This window comes from Anabas testudineus, chromosome 8 (genome assembly GCF_900324465.2).
Source record: "Anabas testudineus chromosome 8, fAnaTes1.2, whole genome shotgun sequence".
Classification (NCBI taxonomy): domain Eukaryota; kingdom Metazoa; phylum Chordata; class Actinopteri; order Anabantiformes; family Anabantidae; genus Anabas; species Anabas testudineus.
The window spans coordinates 15949119-15975053 of NC_046617.1; the positions used below are offsets into that span (position 1 = coordinate 15949119).

Consider the following 25935-nt stretch of genomic DNA (forward strand, 5'->3'; position numbering starts at 1 on the left):
GAACACTGCACAACTGCACACAGGTAAATACAAGACAGAATCAGATACGGTTTACTCTGAGCTCTTTATACACAACTGGATCAAAAGAAGGAGTTTGGCATTTATGTTGTGTAGTTGTGTATTTATGCTTGTGTGTGTTGTTAGTGTTGTTTCTCTGCTCTCTTGCCTTAATAAATGACCCCACTCTGGGCAAGGCAGCAGTCAGATCACAGAGCAGAACCGCAGGCGGCCGACAGCCTGGGAAGTGAACAAATGTCACAGCAATATACACAGTGAAAGACGAGGTGGGGGGCACAGAGGGAAGGGGCACTGTAGAGATAGTAAGAAGAGAGGATATAAGGAAACAGACACTGGTGTTAGTATCTAAGGAAGGACAGAGAGACAGTCAGAACCAACAAACAATCATTGATTCAATTAGAGATCATAGAAAAGGACCAGTGCAAATAGAAACCATGATGGATGGACAGACATAAAGCAAAGCAGCATTACATTTATATTTACACATTATTGTGTTTTGACGGATGAAATACTATTTACTTGTCTCATTTGCTCACTTGACAAGTCAAATAGTAAAACTGTGTTACTATAGGCTTCTGTGTGGAGTATTGTGTGGGAGTTTTGGCACAGATTATTATGTTGAGGTCATTTGCATGTTTGCTTGCATGCATCTGGTGATTTGGAAAGCTTCACGAGTTACATAAACTGTGCGCACTTTGCTGACAAAGCACCAGTGAAACTAGTCATTGCCCCCCTCTGCCCACCTGTCTTTCTTTCACACACAAACACACAGATACTCATACACACACTCATACACACTGAGCGAGCGAGTACTCGGTCTGGCAATATGGCCTTATGCTTTAATAAGAGCAATCATGAAGCCAAGCTCATCTCAGCGTGGCACAGTGACTGGAAGAGAGAAGAAGAGTGAGAAAACGAGTGTCAGCAACACAGCAGGAAGTAGAGAGGAAGGAGAGGTAGAGCAGGAGGAAGCAAGGCAGCATGGAAAACTTTTAGTAAATGCCTCACATAATCCCTGTTCCCATGTTTTATAAGTGGAAATGATTGATTGAAGTTTTAGTTGTTAAAAAGACCAAATCTATACATTGCTCTACTGGTAAATCAGGTGCAGAAGGTTATGCTGATGGAGTGGTGAAACAAATTTTAGTTAAAGAAATGTAATTTATTAATTTATTTATACCCAAACACAGCACTGTAGTTGTAATACTCAAAAACAGGGTTATATTGCTCTGGAAAGTTATTCCAGTAGAATCTTCTTCATTTTTGTTTATTATATAAAAGGTATTACAAGTTAGCACTAATCCATCTCTAATGTGCTGTTTCATGCATGTAATTGGTCAGCACCTTGACTAAGTTTTATCTGTGCATTTTGGCAGAGCCCCCTGTCATGCCAGTGGCACTGCATAATGTACTTTCCCCATTAGGTGAATTAGAAGAGCTGTTGTCTGTCTAAATGTGGCTTTTTTGGCAGCCTTCTCAATATTTCCAAAAGCATTCCCTACTCTATTTCTCTGTTCCTCTACCTCTCTGTTGCACTGACCAGTCTGTTGGTAGATTCTTGAGTGTGTAGTGCAGTGAGTAGTGAGCTCTGCCAGTATTGATTGCTAAAAGGCAGTCATGCAACAAAAATAAAGCTGATAGTGTTATCAATATGAGACTGGCAAGTTTAAAAGAAGTAAAAAAAAAATCTAATGACGTAAATTTGGGTAGAACATGAATACCTGTGGATATAGAATCTGAGAAGTTAAAGAATTTGAATTTGAATTGATTAAAACTATTTTGCAGGTTCATAAAGTAACTAGAAAAATTATATATATGTATAATAAGTATAGCTATAATAAGAAGAAATAAGAAGGAAAGAGAGTGAAAACATACTAAACAACAGCCAAATTAAGAATATCTTATGAAATTAGCATTATCATGTAGCAAAAATAAAATATAACAGTCACAGAACACACTGCATTGTTCTGTCTGTGTTGCCGCATGAAGCACAGACAGAATATGCAGCAGCACTTAGAGCACACATACTGTACATTCATACATGATACGTTATGTAAACCCACTAAAGTCAATACATTTTACACTCATACACTACACATAGTACACACACATCTTTGTTGTGCTTTCTGTGGATGATGGTGGTGTTTTATAGCAGCGGAGGTCTTTTGAAGATGAAAAGCTACTTGGCCTTTTTACCCACCGTTGGCCAAAACCTTTGATAATACACTGACCAGTGTGTGCACACACATGCACCCTCACATTTCCACTTCAAACATTCCTCTCTATTTCTTCCTCACCCCTGGTTCACTTGCGGTTCTCTCTTTAAACACAAACAAAGGCAAACGCACAGTTGACACTTAACATGTCTGAATAGATTACCTATTCACTTTACAGCCTTGTTGGATGTCCGTTGATTTGTGTGCACCTACGTTTCTGTGACCAATTGAATGTGTGCGTGTGTTTGTTGTCATGTTTGTTGGAGTAGACTGCCTAAGTGATTTGGCACTGGGAATAAGTTGGATGCTTTTTTATGCCCACTATTGATTATTAGTCCAATTACACATAGTTTACTGCCATTCTTGCCTTGCATCCTCTCTTCTGTTCCTCCTTTTTGTACCCTTGTTCAGATTCTTTTGGTTAGATATGATTGGTACAGTGAAGTAAAAGAAGAAAACATTCAAATTGCTTTCAGGGTCCTTTCAGTGACCTTGAAATCAACTAAAATTGAAATTTGTGATAAGAATATGAAAAATAATTGTTGTTGATGATGATAATGGCTGAAAATGTGTTTGAATGTGGATATATCTTTTAGGATTGCACAGACACGTTAAATCTGAAATGGTTCATAATGGTAATGGGGAAGCGGGGAGACAAAGAAAGTTGCAAGTTTAGAGCAGAAATGAAGCAGGATGGTCAGTGATGTGGACAAAGGCAATTAGTCACATTTAGCTGAAGTCAGCGGGAAAGCAGATGGAGAGAGGGGGCAAAAAAGATTGTTTGTATAATGTGTTGGAGTCCCATGAGAAGGGGTCAGTGAGTAGATTTCCTATAGCAACACTGCTTCATGTAATTGTCCTTAATCATTTGCAATATACAGTGCAGAAGTGTTTGTATGTTTGTGTTAATTTAGTTGAAGTGGATAAGATGCACTGCAGACGTTATGCCTGTCCCTGACGAGGAATAAATTGTTTTCTATTGCTTATTTCAGATGACCCACTTTCCTCTGTGGATATGTGAATACAATTATTCTCACTCAATATATTTGCTTGCCAAACAAGCCCGTTTGCAGTGAAGATGTGTGTGTATGGGTTTGTCTTTTGAGTGTCTGTTTTTGTATGTATATGGGTACATTGTCTATATAGGTTGCGATACATTTACATAGAAGGGAAAAAAAGACAATCAATTAGGTTCCTCACTTGGCCCTGTTACCAAGGTGATACAGAGATTCTATCAATGAGCCAAGGTTCCTGTTGCCATGGAAACACTTATGAATGAGAAAGGACCCTGTAACCGTGGAGACGATGTGAATGAGGAACTGCCTCATCGGCTTGACACTGTTTGTGACGGTGGATGCTGTTTAGATACTGAATTTCTTTTTACCACTGTCATCATCATTATCACCATCACCATCATTATTACTGTCATTATCAGTGTTTTCATCACTATAATTGTTGTCATGTTACAGAAATAGAAAAAAAAATTACATAAATAACAATTACCTCAACGGCTGCACACATTTCTCTTTTCTAACATACATGTGTACACAAAAAAGTGTGTTTCCAGGTAGATATGCAGGTTATTCCTTTTAGAAAATCATTTGAGCACAATTAAACTGTTCCCTCTCATATTCAGTACATTTACACCTCCATGCTTTAAACATAATATGACAAGTCTTCTCATTTTGAACGTGAAATTCAGTAGGCTGGCTAACAATCCTCTTATCCATCAGTCTGAATTTGCTGCATTGTTTTTGTGTTTAGTTGTCCTCTCTTTGCACCATGACGTCTCTCGAGTAATGCCCTCAAGTACAAGGGTCATTTTCCTTATGTTATGGAAATCATATAATTTCAATTTAACTGAAACTGAAATGTTGCCAAGAGATAACAGCAAATAATCAATGTATGAAATAAATCTAATTCTTGTGAGGAGGATATTTAATGTGAAATTTACTTTGTCAGTATCTCTTGGTGGACAGACTTGTGGACAGATGTATTTGGAATTTCTGCAGTGTAATTCCATGTTAATTATTCACTGCTATATACAGAGTTTACTGCTGAGTTTATTGGCAGTACGCTAATAGAGATATCAGATGAATGATTTTTAGGTCTACCTCTAATTAATACATTTCCCAGTGCTACATCTGATTAATTTCTATTCCTTTGCAAATGACAGAATATTGGATTCAGTAAATTGCTTAAGGGCCATAATGTTTTAGCCACACTTGCAGCTGAAGTACAGTTTTGCCTTGTGACCAAACCAGGAGCCTCTCAGTTACAAGTCAGCCTATGATGAGGCATTTGATATCACACAATGTCATTACAAGGACCCTAGCTTACACTTGTGCTTGAGCACCTATCACTGGGGGCTTTCTGGTAATGCAGTACTCCATTCAAAACCACAACTCAGTATACCCTCACCCATAGATCCTGAGTCAGTGTTACTGTACTTTTCCTTATTGCAAATTTTGCAGGTTTACAAGCAAGGCAGGCTGACTTCAAACCTGTGATTAAGGCTCAGCTGTGTCACTGGGCCTCTTAGTAGAACAGTGCAAAGTGGAAATGTGTCAGAAAGACGGAACAAAAAAGAGAGAGAGAGAAAAGAAATAGGCAAGTGGGAAGGAGGATGATTCACAGTGTGCGTCAGACAAGGGGACTGACTGGATGTCTGGCAGCACATAGGAACATCTTAACCCTCTCAAGTACACATACAGCTTACAACTCTTTACTCAAATGATGGGCAGCAATACAGGCGCTGCCACACATTTACTCTGCAGTCTGACCACGGCTTGAAGGAAAACAATTTAAATGTAGCAAGAATAAAAATAGGCAGGAAAAAGCAAGTCAGCATCTCTGATTCTCCCCATCTGTCACTGATCCCTCTCTCTCTCTTTCAGTCACTCTGTGAGTCTAACTTTCTCTCTATTCTGCCCTCCTTCTTTGCCCTCCCATCTTCCCTCTCCTCCCCTTTCACTCTATCTTTCTCCTTTTTCATTTTATAGTCCCCCTGTCATCTGGACACAAAACACTTTACCTTCAGCCCATCCTTCTTATTCTGATACACTTCTCTGTCCTATTCCACTTGTCAGTTATATTGATCAGCTCAGCTCTTACAGGATTTACATACAGTGCTCACCCAGTTGCTTGTAATGGCTTGGCATAGGTTTGTGTGCATGTGAGAAGGAAAGGGGGAGAAACAGGGAGAGGCTGACAGACAGGGACAAGCTTGACTAGCTTAAATATTGATTGCTTTTGCACACTTCTGTGCATTTGTCTCTTTCCTTTTAGGATCTTGTCCACTGTGGGTTCAGATTTCGACTTGCGGACACTCAGGGCTGTGCGAGTATTAAGGCCCCTCAAACTGGTGTCCGGTATTCCTAGTAAGTCAAAAGTTCTTTGCTATGGCACTTAAAAATGCAGATTTTTTTTTATAGCCATCCATCAGTTTCTTTGTTATTTCTAAGAAGTATGAAAAATATTTAAGTGCAGGACAAAATTAAAGCTCAAAATAGCACAGAGAAGCATTTTGTGTCAACGTTTTATGCAGCTTTTGTGTTGTTCTGCATAATGCACACAAAGTGTTCCAACAAAAGTGGTTCCTCTATGCACTCTGCTTCTTTTTTAAATGTTATAGTGGCAGTAGTGCTTCAGCACCACTGCAGTGTTATTAATAGCTTTGACTCCACAACAGGACTGAACAAGCTAAAGAATTACTAAGCTTTTTATGTGAAAACCCAAATTAAAGTTGCATTACAATGTGTGATATGCATTTGTGGCCACTTTCTGTAACATTTAGCATAAAAGTAAAACTAACTGCAGAATGTTGCCTTTGAGTCACTGTTAGTTAAAAATCCTCACGTGTGTTATTTTAACCCCAACTTTCTATCTTTTAACCTTAAACACGTAGCATTTTATGGCACCATACGATATTGTATAGTGACAAGTCCAGTCCCTTAATCACCTGATCTGGTATTTAGTTCTAGGTCTATGAGATTTGCAAATTGTCGTATTCTGTGTTTATGTAGATTTCACTGAGCATGCCAACTCTTCTAAAATTCTAAAACCCTAATCCTGTGTCCTCTAGGCTTACAGGTGGTGCTCAAGTCCATCATGAAGGCCATGATTCCTCTGCTGCAAATAGGCCTGCTGCTTTTCTTTGCCATCCTTATGTTCGCCATCATTGGACTGGAGTTCTACATGGGCAAATTCCACACAACCTGCTTCGACAATCACACAGGTAATGGCATGAGTATCTATGTGTTTGTCAAAGGAGCAATCAGGGTTCATTTGCTGACTGTTTGCACCAATATCAATTGCCAGTTTTTTCGCTTTTGCATTAAGATTAGAAATAAAAATTTCATCCACAAGTTCTATCAAGTTATGCTATTTTAAACAAATTGATAGCAAAGGTTATTTTCTTCAATAACATATTTGCAAAGGCATAGCTGCTGTTTTCAAACACCTTTTGATGTACATCAATGTTTAGGTGAGATCCGAGAAGAGTTTCCATGTGGGATAGAGCTTCCGTCGCGGCTGTGTCCAGAGGGCACCACATGTAGACAGTACTGGCTGGGACCAAACTATGGCATCACCCAGTTTGACAACATCCTGTTTGCTATTCTTACCGTCTTCCAGTGTATCACCATGGAGGGCTGGACTGACCTGCTCTACTATGTATGTATTGATGAACACCACACTTATACTTTATTATCCACTTTAGCTTTAGAAAAGAAACCGTGTCTGTGTATGTAGTAAAGCAGGAAAAAGAGGCATTTTGGGAACCAATGAATGAATATTAGTATTGTTTAAGGAATATGAGCAATGGATTACTGGGCACTTAGTAAGTTGCAGTTATCTGTTGAGAGAAGGATTCAATAAATTAAAGAAGATGCCAGCCAAGAATGCAAAACCCATGTCCTTGTCATGAATGAGCTGTATCAGCAGAAAAACACCTTAGTCAGTTTGATTCAAATTGGAAATGATTAGATTCAGAGGGGTTTCTTGCCACCGCTGCTTAGGGACAGTTTGACATAATTTTTTAAATTGTTGTCACATTTGGTAGCCATTCTGTGTGGATAAAACTGCCACATAATATCTTTGGGGAAGAAAGTAAAGAAGTAAAAATCGGCTTAGTCAAATGCAGCTTCACTTAGGTTTGTCTGACCTGTTTGACTAACCTGTCAAAATAGTATTTTAAATCTAACGTCTTAGATTTAAGACGTTAGATTTTTTTTCTCTCATAAAATACTAAAATGAAAGTGTTATGATGTCCAGTGATTTATTTTTTTTTAAACCTGTGCACATTGTGCTTCTCCACATAAAATGGGTACCAGTTCTTCAGCAGTGTCATCACTCATGGGCAGGACTGAATGGTTCCTTGCTGTCAGTGGCAACAGTTGCTATGGAGACCAGAGGTGGATGATGGTCTCTGAGTGTTACTGTAGTCATCTGTTTTCCCTTTTTCTGTCCTTCTTAGTCTGTCTCTCTTAACCCATTTGTCTTTTTGTTCCTTAATTCCTTCTTTTTCTTGCATTTCCCTCATCAATAATGTTTTCCTTTACTCTCTGTCCCTCTCACTTGCTGTCTGTCTCCATGTGTCCCTCTTTCCCGGTGCTGCTCTATATTTAAAAGGGCCTGTTCAGCCCAAGTTATTCTTGCAGCTGATGGGGAGGGGAGCGATAAAAGTTTAATGGTAGAAAAAAGGGTCTGCGGTACATTGGGTACACAGCGGCAAAACCAGCCTACATGCAGGAAGAAGGAGAGATGGAGGGATGTGGAGGCAGAGAAGGATATGTGAAGGAGAGTACAAAGTGGCAAAAGAAATAGATGATGTAGAAGTGAGAAAGGGTGAAATGAAGAATCAGTATAGAGGCTGATCAGTGACGATGAGGAGGAATAGCATTATGGTGCAGGAAAGGTGAGAAGGAAGAAATGAAAGAAGGAATAAACAAATGAGTGATCATTAAAATTGACCAATTAAGAAGGGAAACACAGGACAAATCAGTCCCCAAGAAGGATGCAAAAAGTGAGAGAAAACAATAAGCAGTGAATAAACAAATGGAAAGCGAGAGTGGATGGCATGATGGTAGAGACGGAAATGAGGAGAGCATTTGTTATACATTATTTACTCTGCACACAGCAGCTAACCAGAGTGACAGATATGCATTTACTTATTGAGATGACTTATAGCAATATCATGTCAGCCCTGCTGTTGTTTATTATTTTAACAGAATTAGGCAAGTTTGAGTTGTCTGGTCACATTATCTGGACATTTAATTATAAGTTTAAGGCAAATGTTTAACATCATGCTAGTGCCAGATGTTTTTTAATTGTATGAACAGCTGCTCTGAGTATTTGAGACCACTAAATATGTAGCAGTATCTGCATGCAGATACATGTATCTTAAGACAAACACGGCTATGAAATTGCATCTTTTTCAGTTACATTAAAGATTGCCTGAGGCCTCAGCCCATCAGATCGTATAGATTGGGGTGAATTTACCTGTGATCACTTTAGGACACTGTTAGCAAAGTGATATTTCTGTTATCTTAGATGCTATTATATCAAGCTTAGACGTGCAGAAAAAAAACATTAATTACTCTGCCTAATGTCTGTGTGTGTTTCCAGAGCAATGATGCCTCAGGGAGTGCATGGAACTGGATGTATTTCATCCCTCTCATCATCATTGGATCCTTCTTCATGCTCAACCTGGTGCTGGGTGTATTGTCAGGGTAAGTGTACATTTGTGTGTCAAAGTGTGTTTGACAAAAATATTGGAAAGGTAGTTTATTTCTGTTTTTTCTCCCGTATACATTAAGCATTGAATAGATTTTAGATATGAGTGTGTGATATTAACAATGCAATTTGTCTACATTGAAAGTGCTTGCAAAACTTGTGTGTGTGTGTGTGCCCTTGTGTATTCCTGCAGGGAGTTTGCCAAAGAGAGAGAGCGTGTGGAGAACAGGAGAGAGTTCCTCAAGCTCAGAAGACAGCAGCAGATTGAAAGGGAACTCAATGGTTACCTGGAGTGGATTTGTAAAGCTGGTATGTGTGGTGGATTTTTCAGGCAAAAAAACACACACAACATGAAAAACATATTGCAAAATGATACCCATTATATTATAGTGTAGTTCCTTTGGTCATCAAAACATAATAAATCTATTAGATACTATTTATGTAGTTATTTGAAATGTTGCCTTGTTAGTTTTGATACAATAAAAAATCTATATTATCTAATCTCACAGTGCACAGTGCACTGATCCTTTTACAATCATGTTTCACAACAAACTGTTCAATTATAAAGTCTAAATTATCAGACAAACATCATTTGGATTCTGCTATATACACGAGTCTTCCTTTTTTCCTTTCGTCTGTCCCAATGTTTGTGATACCTTTCATATTATATGTTTTTGATTCTCTAGCAAGGATTGAAAACATTAAAATGGAGAAGTCAGATCGTTTGCACGTTGTTCTCTTGTGTTTCTTACTCTGAGGCCTTTAAGAAGGGCAGGAAAGTAGAGAGCATAAGAAGAATGGAAGGTTGGTTGTTGGATGCCGGAAATAGTAGATAAAGGGGCAGATAGAAAGGATAGACCTTTGATCATCTTGAAAAGACAATCTACATAAAAACAAGGAAACTAAAATACAAAGGAAGGAGGCATCAGTAACAAGCCCAGGTGCAGGCCAAAGACTTGTTTCCAGTTTTAATTAGAATAAGAAATGACAGTTGTTGATATTGTGAAAGTAATCAAACATTAACTCAGTGTGGTTATATACTGTATTAATGTTTTTGTTTGTGTGTTTTGTAGAAGAGGTCATCTTGGCAGATGATGAAAATGAAAGTGATTATGATGGTATGATTTTGCTGTTCTTTTTGTAGTGTTAGTGTATGTTCAAATGTGATGTATTTATTTATTTTTACTATCAGTGTTGTTGTATGACAGCCTAAATACACGTTGATCTTCTATTACAGGCTCCCGTAGGAGAGCCACAAAGAATCATAAAAGCAAAGCTGAGCTTCTAAACCCAGAGGAAGGAGAAGTCGATCTGGCAGTAGGTAAGATACATGTTTTTTTTTTCTCAATCTCTTTTTTTGAATATCATATATTTTTTCCTGTACAACAGGCAATGTAATCAGATCATATGATTCTGAAATGAATTATTAATAATTATTAGGTATGACTACTTAAAAATATACTTGCAGAACATCAAGTATTCCAGTCTAGGTTGAGATCTTAATGTGTATGATTGTGTTACTTGTTAACTTTACTTTTAAAGCTAATGGTGGACTATGTATCTTGCTTATTATTTCAGGTTCACCATTTGCCCGTGCCAGCTTGAAGAGCTCCAAGCTCGAAGGATCAACTTTCAAGCGGCGTGAACGTCGGCTACGCTTCATTATTCGGCGTATTGTTAAGTCCCAGGGCTTCTACTGGACTGTACTCTGTTTAGTGGGCCTCAACACGCTGTGTGTGGCTGTTGTGCACTACGACCAGCCAGAACCACTTTCAGATTTTCTATGTGAGTAGGAAGGGGGGGATAAATGCATACTTAATGCAAGCAGTCACAGATTACCTCCACAAAAGCATAAATACTCTCATCAAAGATTATTTTAGGGGAGTGGGTGAGGTAATTCTTAAGTAAATATAACTACATCAGAAAAGGAGCTAACCAACCAGTTAATACAACTATTTTAAACACAAAATGCATTTTCTGTTTCTCTCATTTATACAGTAAACTATACAGTATTAATAGGAGCATGAGGAGTTGACTTGAGCATGTGTATGTGCACTCACAAACAACATAAATTCAACTGAAATAACAAAAAAAACTGTTGCAAAGCAATTATATACAGCATAGGCTGTATAGCATATCCTGTATTATTTTACTTCTCACCCTCTCTTCTTGTCTCTTATTGTAGATTTTGCTGAATTCATCTTCCTGGGAATATTCTTGTCTGAGATGTTTATAAAGATGTATGGCCTGGGCAGGCAGGCCTACCTAAACTCCTCCTTCAACTGCTTTGACTGCATTGTGAGTCCCACGACACTTATTGACAAACGCTGCATAAATTAACACTCACTTCACGCATATGTGCACAACTGTGCATGCACACTTAGTTCATACACATACAAACATGCTCTGCTGCACGCCAGAAACAAAATGGCATTGATGATTTGCTGATGTGTGGACATCATTAACATTCATGCATATAATTGTATTTGTATTAGGTCATATGTGGTAGCATATTTGAAGTGCTGTGGTCCATCATTCAGCCGGGCACATCATTTGGCATCAGTGTGCTACGAGCTCTCAGGTTATTGAGGATCTTCAAAGTCACCAAGTGAGTCAATTGCAAAATAGTTTTATTAGTTTTCATGTAATATTAACGAAAACACAATAATAACTATGCATACATTGTTTGTCAGGTACTGGGCATCTTTACGTAACCTTGTCGTCTCTCTGCTCAACTCCATGAAGTCCATTATCAGCTTGCTCTTCCTGCTCTTCCTCTTCATAGTTGTCTTTGCCCTGCTGGGCATGCAGCTCTTCGGAGGACAGTCAGTACTCTGTTTTCTTTTTTGTAACTTTCGCTTCTACCTTTCCGTCTCTCTCCTCCCTTTTGCTTGTAAAAGTCCCCATTTAAGTTTCCCCAAAGAGATTAGTTGCTGTGTCACTTTTTCAGTAGTTTTTCAAATAAACATTTGTTGTACATGTAAGATACTTCTTGACCTTATTGCTCTTTTACTTCCTCCCACTCTGTGTTTGCACTCACACCTCTCTTTTCCATCTCTCTCTTCCATTAATTTTTTCCCTTCTAGGTTTAATTTTGAAAATGGCACTCCTCCGACCAACTTTGATACCTTCCCTGCAGCAATAATGACAGTGTTCCAGGTGAGCAGAGAAGATGATGTACTGTAAGGGGGAGGGAGGGAGGGAGTGAGAGGAAGGAGACAAAGTGGTAGGGGGAAGACGAGGACTGGATTAGGACTAAAAGATTAAAGGACTAAAGAGGATTTGCACACGAAGAAGAGATATAAAATGTAGAATGCTACTTTTGAATTCTTAAATGTCATTAGGCAAAAGCATAATTGTACCAAAGCTTGTCTGCTGTTTTAAGGTGGGTTTGCATGGCTATCGACTGGACTGAGGACATTTTTACAAAGTCATTATTTATTATATTTAGGTATGGGTTAGGGTAAGGGTACAGTTTAGGGTGAGGCAGTTAGTTGTGATGGTTGATCATGACAGTAGGGTGCTAGGGAATGCATTATGTCAATGAGTGTCCTCACACTGACTGCCATATAAAAATGTGTGTGTGTAGAGGCTGAATTTGTGTTTTAATCTTTGCATTTTAAATAATTACATATTAGGTGCAAGTGAAAAGTAGGTAATCCATATCAAACCAGCAACCAATCATCAAATCACTAAAGGTCTTTTGAGTGGGTCTGACCTTTATTGTGTGTCTGTGTTTCAGATTCTGACTGGTGAGGACTGGAACATGGTGATGTACGACGGCATCAAGTCTCAGGGTGGAGTCAACAAGGGCATGGCCTTCTCTGTCTTCTTCATTGTCCTCACACTTTTTGGCAACTGTATCCTTTGACACTTAAAATCAAATGGAAGTACATGAGTGAGCAAAAACTCACATATGCACAGAAAACACTAAGACATTTACAATTAGGTTTTACATTTTTACTATAGATTGAATACACAACCATGCACATTTACATTATGTGTTCATACACTGATACTGACACCTTAGTTTATCTTAATCCACATAGTGTACATTTTGTAATCCGTACATTTTGTAATCCACACATTTGTGTAATTTATCCCACCGAGTCTCAACTATCAGCTGAAAAGTGAACTGTGATAGTCGTGCTGTAACAGGAACACGATGTTGGCTATAACCTTGTGAGAGCTAAGAGATTATCCTGCTAAAAATTAAAAGACAGTGTTTTAGCCAGTTGCTATCTGCTGGTTTTCCTTTAACTCTGTATTCAGACACTCTGCTAAATGTGTTCTTGGCTATCGCTGTGGATAATTTGGCCAACGCACAGGAACTAACCAAGGTATACTACAGTCCACTTTCCTTAACACTGAAGTTGTTAGTGTTTGAGTTCTTACTTTATTCTTCTCTTGGTTTTAATCTTCATAATCTCTCTGCAGGACGAACAGGAGGAAGAGGAGGCTGCCAGTCAGAAGCTTGCACTGCAGAAAGCCAAGGAGGTGGCTGAAGTCAGCCCATTGTCTGCTGCCAACCTCTCCATTGCAGCGTGAGTTTCTTTCTCTATCACGGTTGCACTCTTGTTTTTGTTTCTATTTGAGAACATTTTCCCACCAGCCAGGAATGTTTATTGTAGACCATTTTCACTCATCTTAACTCTCTGTCATCTGTAAACTTGGGCATTACACAAAGCACACTTAAACTAAGAATCACATTCAGAATCACACTATTCAGTAGATCACCAGCTGTTTAAATTCTTAATCTATACAACAGTTCACCTTTTGAAATAGCTTTTTATTTGGAAAAAAAATTACATCCATGCAGACAGAATTTTTTTTTATTTAACTCAACATTCAATGATAATCTACAACATGCATTGACTATATTGTCTTTCCCTCTTTCATTGTTTTACTCTTTCTCTTTGACACACACACACACACACAAACACACACACACACAAAGACACAGAGTACTGGATTGATCTGGTCTAGCCCTCCTATGGTCTGCAGAGTCAGTGTCTTTGATCTCTTTTCTTTGTATATGCAGGGGTCTTTCCTTTCACTCCTGGTAAAGTTCACACATTCTCACTCATAGACACACTGTGGTCTGTCCATGAAAAAGCAGAACAGGAGACCCCAAGTCACACACACGCACACACACACATAGTAAGTACACACAGTCCTGACCTTTACTGCTTTGATATATTGTTCACATACGACACACCGTGTCCAAAAGTTAAACTTGACATTACCCTTGCAGAGACATATGCACTCTTGTAACATGTTCATCATTGTGTGAATTTTGTTAAAGTATGTACTTCACTGTACTGTGAGCATTTGTGTGTCTGTGTATCAGCAAACATTTAGTGGGAGTCATTTTAAAGTCAAATGTTTATTTTTCAATACAATGGACATGTCTGTAAGTGTGTGTGTGTGTGTGTGTGTGTGTGTGTGTGTGTGTGTGTGTGTGTGTGTGTGTGTGTGTGTGTGTGTGTGTGTGTGTGAATGAGAAAGCCAGAGAGAGAGAGATGGTATATAGAAGCGAAATTTGTATATTGAACTACCCAACCAGTATCCCACAGCAAAGGTTTGCCTAAATATCTGCCTAAAAATTTAGATATTGGGTTGCAGTGTATCAGTGTAAATCCAAGACCCAAAAATTCTCTCATTTCTGTAGAATAAAAAAGGAGTGACATTGAAAATCCCATGGAGATAGTCCTTGTTTTTCTCTGCAGGGGTTTTAAAACGTCATCAGTGGTGCATGAAGAATCTCTTAAGAAGATTCTATGGTAGATTCATGGATGAGGCTGCCATGAAAGCTACATAAAATCCAGAGAAAACAGAAGTAAGGCTACTTAAAAATAGAAATTCAGGGATATACTAACACTTCAGTTAGTTAATAAATTACGAATATTTATTTCTTTTAGCTGTATGTTATACTATAAGCATGCTCTGTAGCAAAACCTATGTTCTCTTTAGTTTATTTAAACATTTCAATAAAACCTTTATTGCCATTTATTCTCAACAGCACAAACGTAAGAGTTGCCTTTTTGTAATTTAGTGTAAGCTAAGTTAAAATTAAAGATACTGTACAGACAAATTAGATCCTTATAGATTCATCCAGGTGTTAAGAATAATTGTAAAGGATACAAAGCGTGATCTACACAGAGTGGCAGTAGTCATGCAGAGTAAGTGACTGATGCAGGAAGTATGAAATTCATTAGATTGCAAAGTAAAATAAATGGGTCTGATTTATATTTAGTTGTGGAACAAACTGCATAGGTGAGTGTGTGAAAATGTGAGTTCATGTTTCTTGTTAGTGTGTGTGAAGGGTTACATTCCAAAATGCTCAGCCTGTTTGGCAAAACTATTGCCATTTACAAAGATCAGTTTAGTTTTTGCACTTAAGGGATATATTTTACTTTACTATTGTATTATTCAGTTTTTTAATACTATTTTTCTTTAAATAGTGGGAATTTTTTAGGGCATACTGTTTTTTAAATGGATAGCCCATTTTGGAATGAAATCCTCCCTCTGTTCTTTCGTGCCATCTCACTCACCAGCTGTTTCCCTCCTCAGCAACAAAGTACACAGTGAGTGTCACAACGCTACCGACCCCTTTCTGGACTGGTATTTATTTATTTGTTTATTCATTTCTGAATCCCTTCTGTTTTTTGAATTTATAACCATTCCTCGCTTTATTTTGTGTTATAGAAAACCCTTTTCCTAAGTCCTTTTGTTCTTATTTTTTTTCTGAATTACATACATGGCTTACTTTAGCTGTTATTTGTGTTGGCTTATTTTTAGAGTACATTTTTTTGTTGCCTGCACTGCGCAGTATGGCTGTTGCTTTACTGTGGTTGACTGTCGGCCCTAAAAGGAAACGGAGTTAAAGATGTTTACTCATAGACGTTTGGAGGGTAAAAAAGGAGGTGGTCACTGATAGCTTTGGATGTCCTGTAGTCCTGTATCAGTATCAATTTTGTATAAATTAGAATTAGGTTTAAAGACTGCTCAGTCAGTCTAAACAATAAAAAAATCATGTGATCATTGTGACTTTACCACCTATTTACTTAAGCACAGTGGGTATTTGGGGGTGCCATTTTGGCTTTTTGTTTAGCACAAAGCCTGTTCATTAAATTATAAATACTTTAGGTAGGTTTGTTATAGACTATGTGTAACAAACTCTGGCCTTGCCTCAGTGTTATCCTCCATTTTGTGTCCCCACAAGGTTTCCCAAAGTAGGGTTGTCCTTCCCTATGCTTTGGCAAACTGTGTAGACAATCAGAACCTTGCTCTGCTGAGCTGTCTAGTTCTGTAGGTTCAGCCAAAATATCCTTAAAATGTCTGTGGCCCCCAGTGTGTCTTTCTGTCCTGGCTATTTTATGTACTTATATTTTTCGTGTTGGTTTTCACGTCATTCTCATGTCTTTGTGTGTATATTTGCACAGCAACCTGTCTTTATACAGATCTTTAATACTGTTAAACCCCTCCTCCATCTCCACCCTGCTTCATTTTGCAGCAAGGAGCAGCAGAAGAACCATAAGGGGATCAACAAGTCAGTGTGGGAACAACGCACCAAGGAGTTGAGGAAGCAGACCCTGGCATCCAGCCGAGAGGCCCTCTACAACGAGCTAGACCCTGATGACCGCTGGAAGGCAAGGACAGGGAGGGAAGAGCACAACAATGTAAAGGACAAGGCAAACAAAGGCCCCTAGACTTGTGCTATCAGTGTACACAAGTGATGGCAATGATGATGATAGTTTGTAGTTTATCATCATTAAGAGTAGATACTGGATAATACCAAAAATAACTACAATCCATAGTTACAGTGTTCATCTTTTCCCACTGCACTTCTTCTTGCAGGTGAACTACTCGCGTCACATCCGTCCAGACATGAAGACTCACTTGGATCGACCCTTGGTGGTTGACCCCCATGAGAACCGCAACAACAACACAAACAAGACTACTGCCAGTAACTCAGACTTCTGCTTCAGTCAACACCATCCTGCTGATGAACTCCACAGGCAAACATGCCTCCATGAACACAGTAGCCAAGCAGTAGGAAGTGGTGGTGGATCAGGTACAGTCAGGCCTCCCTTGGAACGTGGGGAGTCCACAGAGAGCAGGCGGAGCCGTAAAGGTGAGCACCACCATCACACCTCTCAAGTGCGATTGGATGCTACAGTGATTCCTGGACCAGGCTCAGAGGAGAGGCCGTCTAGGCGGCATCACCACACCCGGAGTGGCAGCCGAGGTGGAGGGCAGTCAGAGCACAGAAAGCCCAGGTCACATCGAAAGAATGCAGAGGATGGTGAGGACGGTGGTGGAGGAGCTGGAAAAACAGGAAGGCACAAGAGCACAGGGGACAGAGGTGGAGAAGGAGGAGAGCAGGAGGGAGCTGGGGATGGCAGTGAAAGGAGGCCAAGAAGAAATCGCCATGGCAATCAAATGGATAGCGAGGGGAAGAGGATGTGCCAACACAGAAGGAAGTATGTCCTGTGCACATATGACAAGTTTCAGTTGCAACAAGGGCACTTTTAGATATTTAGAAATGATTATTCTTCTAAGGTCTCCTGATCTAAACTGTTATGCACTTTTGCATGTCATCTATTCCATCTTCTATGTACTGATGTTTTGTCTGTACTTGCACCACTCCATTTCTCATTACCTCTCTCTGAAAATCACCTTTTGCTTTCCTCTCTTTCTCTCTCTGTCTTTTTCTTCTTCTTCCCCCCATCTAGGGATTGCAGCGTCCCTAACCTCTCTACCACTCGACCAATCCAAAAGAGCCTTTCTAGGCAAGGCAGCCAGTACAGTGAGGATATGGACAACCTTATGAATACCAAGCTAATCTCTGGCTCTACCCCTCCTAGTGAAGGCCATCCTAATTCAGTTGCCAATCGCACTGTGGCCCCTGGCTTTGGATCTGCCTTGCATCTTGCTAACAGTGGCACTCATGGGAGTTTGGTTACATTAGATAGTTATGGGAAAATCGGGCATCACCGTGCCAATAGTGTCATCAGACTGCCACACCCTGACTACACAGCTATAGACATGCCAATTTTTCCATCTACCAATGCCATACTGCAGGGTAAGGGCAGAATGGTTGTGTGTTCTCTTTCTTCTTTCTATTTTGTCTTCTGAAACTGTGTAACAAACAGACTTTCATTTTCACTCCATCCACTGCCTAATTTCACTCCCCCTTTTTATGCAATATCGTTTAGTCAACAAGAATGCCAACACCGAGCCTTTGCCAGCAAAGGAGGATAAGGATGACGATGATGATGAAAAGGGAGGTGAAGGAGGACCTAGGCCCATGCCTCCCTTCACCTCCATGTTCATTCTGACCACCTCTAACCCGTAAGTGGGATGGATTTAATTACATACATACACACTCATACAATATTTTGATCCACACAGGCTGACACTGGAATACAGAGGTATTCAAAGTTGAAGCATTCAAATTTGTTGATGTTTATTGAACTTTGGATTTGGAACCAAACCAATAAAATGGGAAAAAATGACCTCCTGTAACATATATATATATATATATATATATATATATATATATATATATATTAGCAGAAATGCAAGAGAAAAAAGCATTTTGTCTGTCCTAGGTTTCGACGGGCATGTCACTACATCTGCACCCTGCGTTATTTCGAGATGTGCATCCTGCTGGTCATTGCCATGAGCAGTATTGCCTTGGCTGCAGAAGACCCTGTCTGGCCTGAATCCCCTCGCAACAATGTAAGAAATTTAACATTCATGTACCAGTGCTTTTGTTGAATGAATGAATGAATGAATGTTATCACAATACCTATGTTTGTGTTTTTGTGTATGGTTATAGATAGATATAGTGTAGTTATAGAATTGTCAGCAGGTCATAAAGAGTTTTCTTTCTAACTTAGCCAAGTTTGCAATCCAACAATCAACATTATTAGATAATGCAATGCTTTATTAGTATTTTATTATAATATTAAAACTAAAGTTAATTGCAGCCCAATGTATAATTATTAGTCAGTATAGATTCAATAATCAATCATAAGTTTTTTTTTTCTCTTTGTGCAGGTTCTACGCTATTTTGACTATGTTTTCACAGGAGTGTTCACTTTTGAGATGCTGATAAAGGTAAGGCAGTATCCAGACTCAAGAATGACAAAGTGCTGATGGTAAATGAGGATTAGACGCTCTTTTAGTTTACATTAAGGTCCAATTCGTCATCCATGCTCGGAATCGGACATCTCATTAACACTGCTGTCTTTTCCTCTTGTAGATGGTGGATCTGGGCTTGGTCTTGCACCAGGGCTCTTATTTCCGGGATTTGTGGAACATCCTTGACTTTATTGTGGTTAGTGGTGCTCTGGTGGCCTTCGCCTTCACGTAAGTCTCCCTCCTACCTTCCACCCTGTCCTCTCCTCTCTTCCCTCTTTGCTCCTCCTTCTCTGCTGCCTGTTTGTTGCCTCACTGGCACCTTGGAGTACAGCCTCTCCTGTTCTTCTGTATTACCCACGGCTCATTTTTAGGCTTGTTCTGCCCTTCCTTTATCTTACCTTCTCTAACCTCTGTTCTTTCATTCTGTCTCGCGTATTATTTATCTCCCTGTTAGCATTTCCCTGTCTTCTTATGTCATGTCACTACCTTAAACTTTTTCTACCCATGCTTACAAATGGCCAATCCTCTACATTTAGCCATTTCCTCAGCCTATTCTCTCTCATTTAGCTTTGTCCCTCAGCCCTGTCATTTCCACGTACCCCACCAACCCCCTATAGAATAATACATAGAATAAAATCCCAGCATTTCTTTGCAATCAACCTCCTTTCCCTTGGTGAGAGGTGAGGACCACCCTTTGCACCTGTAACCCTTTAGTGCCCAGGACGTTTCAAAGTTAAAGGCCCCATGCAAAGCCAGGCCAAGTCATGCAGAGCTTGCTCCCAAAAATCTCCACGACAATACAGGTACTTTAAATCCTACATAATCTGCATGACTGTTAGTATAAAAAGGTTTTATATGCATAATTTGGTTAAATTACAGCTCCAGGTTATGAGTATGATGGTGGCTACAAAGCATGAATTGTGAGTTTTGGGATTTATGCATTTGCATGTTTGAGAAGAATTTAAGGTGATCTAAGATGACAGACATACAGTATGGTAATTCTAATATTTTTGTATAAGGTTGTACTTGATTCCTTTGCATGACTTTAAAAATCCAAACTGTACATTCAGGAAACATTATATGGGCATTAGCAGACTTGATTTCATTTTTGTGGTCTCGTGTGTAAGGTACACACAACTGGGGAAAGGTAAGGGGGAATTGTAATAGATCTAGCAAATGGAAGAAGCGGCATTACAAGATACTCTGGCAAATACTCTGAGTTTTTCTATCAGAAAAGAAGGAAAGAATTGACTAGCTGCATTGATTGTGCCACATATTTATTGTGTAATAAAGTTAATGTTAACTGTTTGCATTCGGTCAGTCAACTGGTGTAAGTGCAGTCTGTTTGGAACCTTCTCCTTCAACAGTCCCTTCATACCAAGCCTTCTCTTGTGTTAGGTAAGTGAACTTGTTTGGCTGGAATGGTAGTTGTCCCAGCCAATGCATTTAATAAATACAATAATAAAGTAACATGCTCTACTGGTTTATGCCGTAAGGTACCAGTACATATGTGCAGTCAAAGGAACTTCAGTACAATAGCCATGCACTAAAGGTCCCCATACCAATGTATATAAAAATGGAAGTGGCTACATTAGATAAATAATTGAATGCTACTGACTTTGCACCTTCAGTGCTCCATAAAATAGTTTTTCCATTTGTCTTTGAAGCTGATGTACTTGCTACGACTTGGCCTAAGCAGTGTCTGAGGAAGATAATATTCCAACTCAAGAAGTTGAGAGAATTCATCTCATTTACTCTCACTTTAATCATGTTCATCGCCATACCAGATATTTGAAGACAAATTAACAATGGTTATCGTCGTCTACTTTGGCGTTTGTGACCAGAAGTATCCATTATTTTGACTCAATCTGTTTAAACTTATAAAAAAAAATCTTATACTGGTGTGGTTGGAGCCACTGCTTCCCTTTTATTTATTTTTTGAAAGAGTAGCATGAATAAAGAAACGTGGCAGGTGCTCCAGGGTTCTGGTGGTGGTGGTACCCCATCTATTATTATAGCGTTCTTTTAGAATCACCTTTATTTATGCGTTTTTCACTAAAACTCTTCCCTCTAATTTCTGGTTGTGTATGTGGTACACATAAACCTGTATTTGTTTCAGTTTTTATGTATATTGTGTGCTTTTGTCCACTAAGGCCTTCGTTACATGTTTTATGTGATTCAAGTTTTTAACCATCTGTCATTCTTCTTTCTATACTTCCTTCGGTATGAAGTGAGAACAGATTAAAAGTGAGGAAAAAGTACTGGAAGAATGTCATCAAACTTGATGTAGTCCTTAAAGAGTTTGAAATAATCAAAAACAGTCAGTTATGTAGCAGTAGCTAAGCAAGAGCCAGAGAGAAAAATGCATTTAAATGAGTTTGTCAGGTTAAAATAATAACAAATTCAGAAAACAATCAATTAAACCAGGTTAACCAATAAAGTAAGATGCACCTACAATAGGGGTTAACAACACTAATGGCTGATGGATAGATTTAAACCAGTTGGAAGAGAATCATACACATCTAGATAGTGCCTTAATTCAATTGGAGAAAATCAAACATCACTCCAGAAAGGCTCAGCAGTCTCATTGGAGATGTTTATCGCTCCTTTAATCCAATTAGTCTGGTCTGAAGGCTGGTATCTTGGACCACTTGTTCCGCTGTCACATTTCTGCAACCATGCAGAGCTTTCTATCAAAACAGGCTTCTGAAGCAAAGTTTGGTTAGTCTAAATGGAATACCTTGACATTTAGCTTTTTTTCCCACCAGCCAATGTTTTTTCCTATAGTCATTTTATTTTAAAAATTAGTTTATATGTAGACATGTTGGTCTTACACTTTCACCTGTGCTCATCATAAGGCACTAGTGTATACCTGATCATAATATTTGAGCTCATTAAGTGTGGATGGTTGTGGACCAAATTGAAAATATAAACTTGTTTTTAAAGAAGGAAATTGGTTAATGATTACTCAGTAAAATACATTTTGTATTATTCATAAGCAATTATGCACTTAATAATAATGAATCCAAAGGTATTTTCCGTGACTAATGAAGTCTCAGTGCAGATGTTTTTTGTTTAGGCTTTGACTGTTTATATGCATGTGTATGTTTGAACTAGTAGCAGTAGTCTATGGGTGGGAGGGCTGATCTAACAAAAAGCAGGCCTTGTGTTCTCTTTTTCTCTTTCTCTCTCTGTCTCTCATATGGATGTTTTTCCTCGAATCCCGCTTTTCTCTGTGTCCCATTCTGTTTCTTTCTCGCACCCTGTGTTTTTTGTCTCTTTCCCTTTGTCTTGCTCTTTCTCACCCCTTTCTCATCTCTCCGTTTGGACCACCAACAGCGGCGGCGGGTAAAGTTCTTTCTTTTTCCTCCTCATTTTCTTCTTCTGCACTCTCTGTGCTTGTTCTTTTGACAACACATCTCTCTTTCCTTTTCATCAATCCCTCATCACAGTTGTACTTGTCTGTTCTTCCCTGTTTTCATTGTTCACCATGGAAAAGCTCTGACTCAAACATAACTAAACCTCAAGCTGATCTACACCGGGTCATATATTGAATCACACAGATGCCATGTGATGTTTACAGGTTTATAACAGAAAGATATGGTTAATAAAGTAAATGTGGACAGAACCTAAACCAAAAGACTTTATAATCAAACTTCTAAATCACACAGGCAAAATGTGACCAAATAAATGCATACAGGCACAAAAGAGTGCACCAAAACCTGTGCTGTTCTCACACACACACACACACACACACATGCAGTCTGCCATCTGGTTTAACAGCTGTAACAAACAGGCAGCTGTACACACAGCTGTCTTCTCCCCTATGGTCCGCTGTCAGCGACCTTAAACCTTAATCTCTTTATCTTGATCTTCATATCGAATATGTGAGGAATTTACAAAAATACAGTGGAGAGGAAAAAAAGATTTTCACAGTGTTTAGAAATTAGCCATTTAAACAGGTCTTCTGTAGCTCAGTACAATTGTTTCTGTAGAATCTGATCAGATATTTACTTTGGTACCAAAACACATGGTTAGTTTGTTTCCTGGCAGGCTTGATTATAGTTTCTAATTAGTGTGACTGACATACAAGGTTTTTCTTCTGTCCTCACACGTTTCTATAAAACCGTGTGTCAAAGTGATAAAAGAGGTTTGACTCAGCATTATCTTTGTCTTTGCCAAAAGGCCTACAAGACAAGATTCCATGCAGTTTGAACAATGCTTTGAAACCAACTAATCCTAGTTGTAGTTTAGAATTTATAGACATTAACAGGTTGAGTCATCAAAAGAGAGAGTTTGTCTGTTTAATCAAGTCTTTACCACTTATCAGCACATTTTGACACTACTTTATTAGACTTAAATTTAATATGTTTAAATGATCTAGAGTGGGGGGACATCTCAAAGAGCCCATGTTAACAAGAGGGAACTTTACTGTAGGCTACCACTCTAACAAGGCTTCCATGATGCAGCTGCTGATAAAAAATATTGGGTTGCCTGCATCTCCCTTAGACCACGACTAAACTCTCTCTGCAAATGTCTCTGTGTAGAAAACAGGTCACCATCACTCAAGCTGCTGCTTAAAAAAAGAAATATTGCAGCATGGAAAGCAAGGTTTCGATGCAGCATGAATATATTTCACCATTAGCTGGGCATGTGCAAGCCGAGGCTTTAGCCGTCTTTGTAAAGCCTCGACATATGTACAATAAACCTCAATGTACATAAATGGGTGTAGCTGTCAAATATTCAGACAGGAATGATTTCAGTTGTTCCCATAGCATGTACTATAGTTGTAAAACACCAACTAATTATAGCATGTAGCTACAATGCTAACCTCACATTTAGAAATGAGGCTAAAGCGTAATATAGCAATGCTGCATGTGTTGCTATGTATTTAACCCAGACGCAGTTACTCATTTTGAGTTAACTCGGACACAATTATCATTAAGGAATGGCTGTCCACTGCCATTTTGCAATTATGAGGACTAAACCTGTCATTTCTGTGAACGTGCTGACTCTTACGATTTGTGTGTGTATGTATGTGTATGGAATGTATGTATCCATTTCTGTGTATGCATGTGTGTGTGTACACATATAGGGGGAGCAGTAAGGGAAAAGACATCAGTACGATCAAGTCTCTGAGGGTCCTCAGAGTGCTACGACCCCTGAAGACTATTAAACGACTTCCCAAACTCAAGGTATGTTCACACACAGAACATTTTTCAGCTTTTGAATTACGTTTATTTTTTCGAGATGCATGGGAAACATCTGCTCAAGTCACATTATTTGCTGTTTAAATTTCTGTATCTGCTAGCAGGCAGCAGCACATATTGGATTATAATGTATCATCTTTGAATTTTTCCACTCAAATTTTCAGTAACATTTTCTGCCACAGTTCAAAATCAAAGACGAACATAGATATGAACATAATCCAATTCAACGTGTTTCTTTCATAAAACAAATAAATCTGTCTCTCCGTCCCTCTTGATCCTCAGGCTGTGTTTGACTGTGTGGTGAACTCTCTGAAGAATGTGCTCAACATCCTGATTGTCTACTTACTCTTCATGTTCATCTTTGCTGTGGTGGCTGTGCAGCTTTTCAAGGGACGCTTCTTTTACTGCACAGATGAATCCAAAGAGTTTGAGCGTGATTGCAGGTGAGGATATACCAATTCAATCTACCCTGAGTGTTGGAAATCACCTTCTTAATATACCCTTCATGTATAATTTGTGTCCTCAAATGTATTTTACACACTTCAAATGTTGCTGTCTTGCTGTGCATCATCAAAATATATGAATTTAGACTACATTGCGTTCATGTGTATTTCAGAGGCGAGTATCTGGTGTATGAACGTGATAACGAAGTGAAGGCGCAGAGGCGGGAGTGGAAGAAATACGATTTCCACTACGACAATGTGGCTTGGGCCCTTCTCACCCTCTTCACTGTGTCTACTGGAGAGGGGTGGCCGCAGTGAGTAATTAGGAACATAGGCAATCCATGAGGCACACATGCTTTGTGACAAACTATAACTCTTCTTCATCTTCATCTGCAGGGTGCTGAAGCATTCAGTGGATGCGACTTATGAGAACCAGGGCCCGAGCCCAGGGTACCGGATGGAAATGTCCATCTTTTACGTGGTGTACTTCGTGGTCTTCCCCTTCTTCTTCGTCAACATCTTCGTGGCTCTCATCATCATCACCTTCCAAGAGCAAGGAGACAAGATGATGGAGGACTACAGTCTAGAAAAGAACGAGGTGAGAGAGGATTAAGCATTTGAAGGAGGATAGAGATTAGGAAGGGAATTGGGTGGGTGACTGGAAGTCAAAAAGAGGGAGGATTACAACTCTTCAACAGAGAAGAAAGTGTAGGTAGAGATAAAGAGGGAGGACTGGAAAAGATCATTATCACAAGGACAATAAAAATCTTTCTGTTGTTTTACAGAGAGCCTGTATTGACTTTGCCATAAACGCCAGGCCTCTAACACGCCACATGCCCCAGAACAAGCTGAGCTTTCAATATCGAATGTGGGAGTTTGTGGTGTCACCGCCATTTGAGTATACTATCATGGCAATGATCGCGCTCAACACAGTTGTGCTGATGATGAAGGTAAAGGCCTATGTTCTACAACCACAGAATGCACATATAAACAGACACACACAAACAAGACAACACTTACTTTGTCTCTGTACCTTGTGTTGTCTATCTTTCTCTCAGCGTCTCTTCAAAACATACAATACACACTATTTAGATATTGCTTCTTTTCACTATTTCCTGTGATAAAAACACTTGAAGTCATATGTCTGACTCTGTTGTGTGA

The 25935-nt window shown here is 39.1% G+C and overlaps 1 protein-coding gene across 1 annotated transcript in view; it reads left to right on the plus strand.

Annotated features, from left to right (window-relative positions):
• Positions 1–25935, plus strand: part of cacna1aa (calcium channel, voltage-dependent, P/Q type, alpha 1A subunit, a) — a 66918-nt gene that overhangs the window by 17362 nt on the left and 23621 nt on the right. The window contains exons 4-31 of the mRNA XM_026353744.1: positions 5523–5614; positions 6319–6471; positions 6721–6908; positions 8862–8965; positions 9163–9278; positions 10043–10087; positions 10207–10290; positions 10548–10754; positions 11155–11267; positions 11465–11577; positions 11663–11794; positions 12056–12128; positions 12712–12829; positions 13242–13309; positions 13407–13513; positions 15543–15593; positions 16486–16651; positions 16830–17455; positions 17708–18057; positions 18191–18326; positions 18587–18716; positions 19038–19097; positions 19243–19349; positions 24217–24316; positions 24614–24774; positions 24948–25088; positions 25171–25372; positions 25560–25724. Coding sequence (XP_026209529.1) covers positions 5523–5614; positions 6319–6471; positions 6721–6908; positions 8862–8965; positions 9163–9278; positions 10043–10087; positions 10207–10290; positions 10548–10754; positions 11155–11267; positions 11465–11577; positions 11663–11794; positions 12056–12128; positions 12712–12829; positions 13242–13309; positions 13407–13513; positions 15543–15593; positions 16486–16651; positions 16830–17455; positions 17708–18057; positions 18191–18326; positions 18587–18716; positions 19038–19097; positions 19243–19349; positions 24217–24316; positions 24614–24774; positions 24948–25088; positions 25171–25372; positions 25560–25724 — 4108 coding nt within the window. The remainder of the gene's footprint in view (positions 1–5522; positions 5615–6318; positions 6472–6720; positions 6909–8861; positions 8966–9162; positions 9279–10042; positions 10088–10206; positions 10291–10547; positions 10755–11154; positions 11268–11464; positions 11578–11662; positions 11795–12055; positions 12129–12711; positions 12830–13241; positions 13310–13406; positions 13514–15542; positions 15594–16485; positions 16652–16829; positions 17456–17707; positions 18058–18190; positions 18327–18586; positions 18717–19037; positions 19098–19242; positions 19350–24216; positions 24317–24613; positions 24775–24947; positions 25089–25170; positions 25373–25559; positions 25725–25935) is intronic.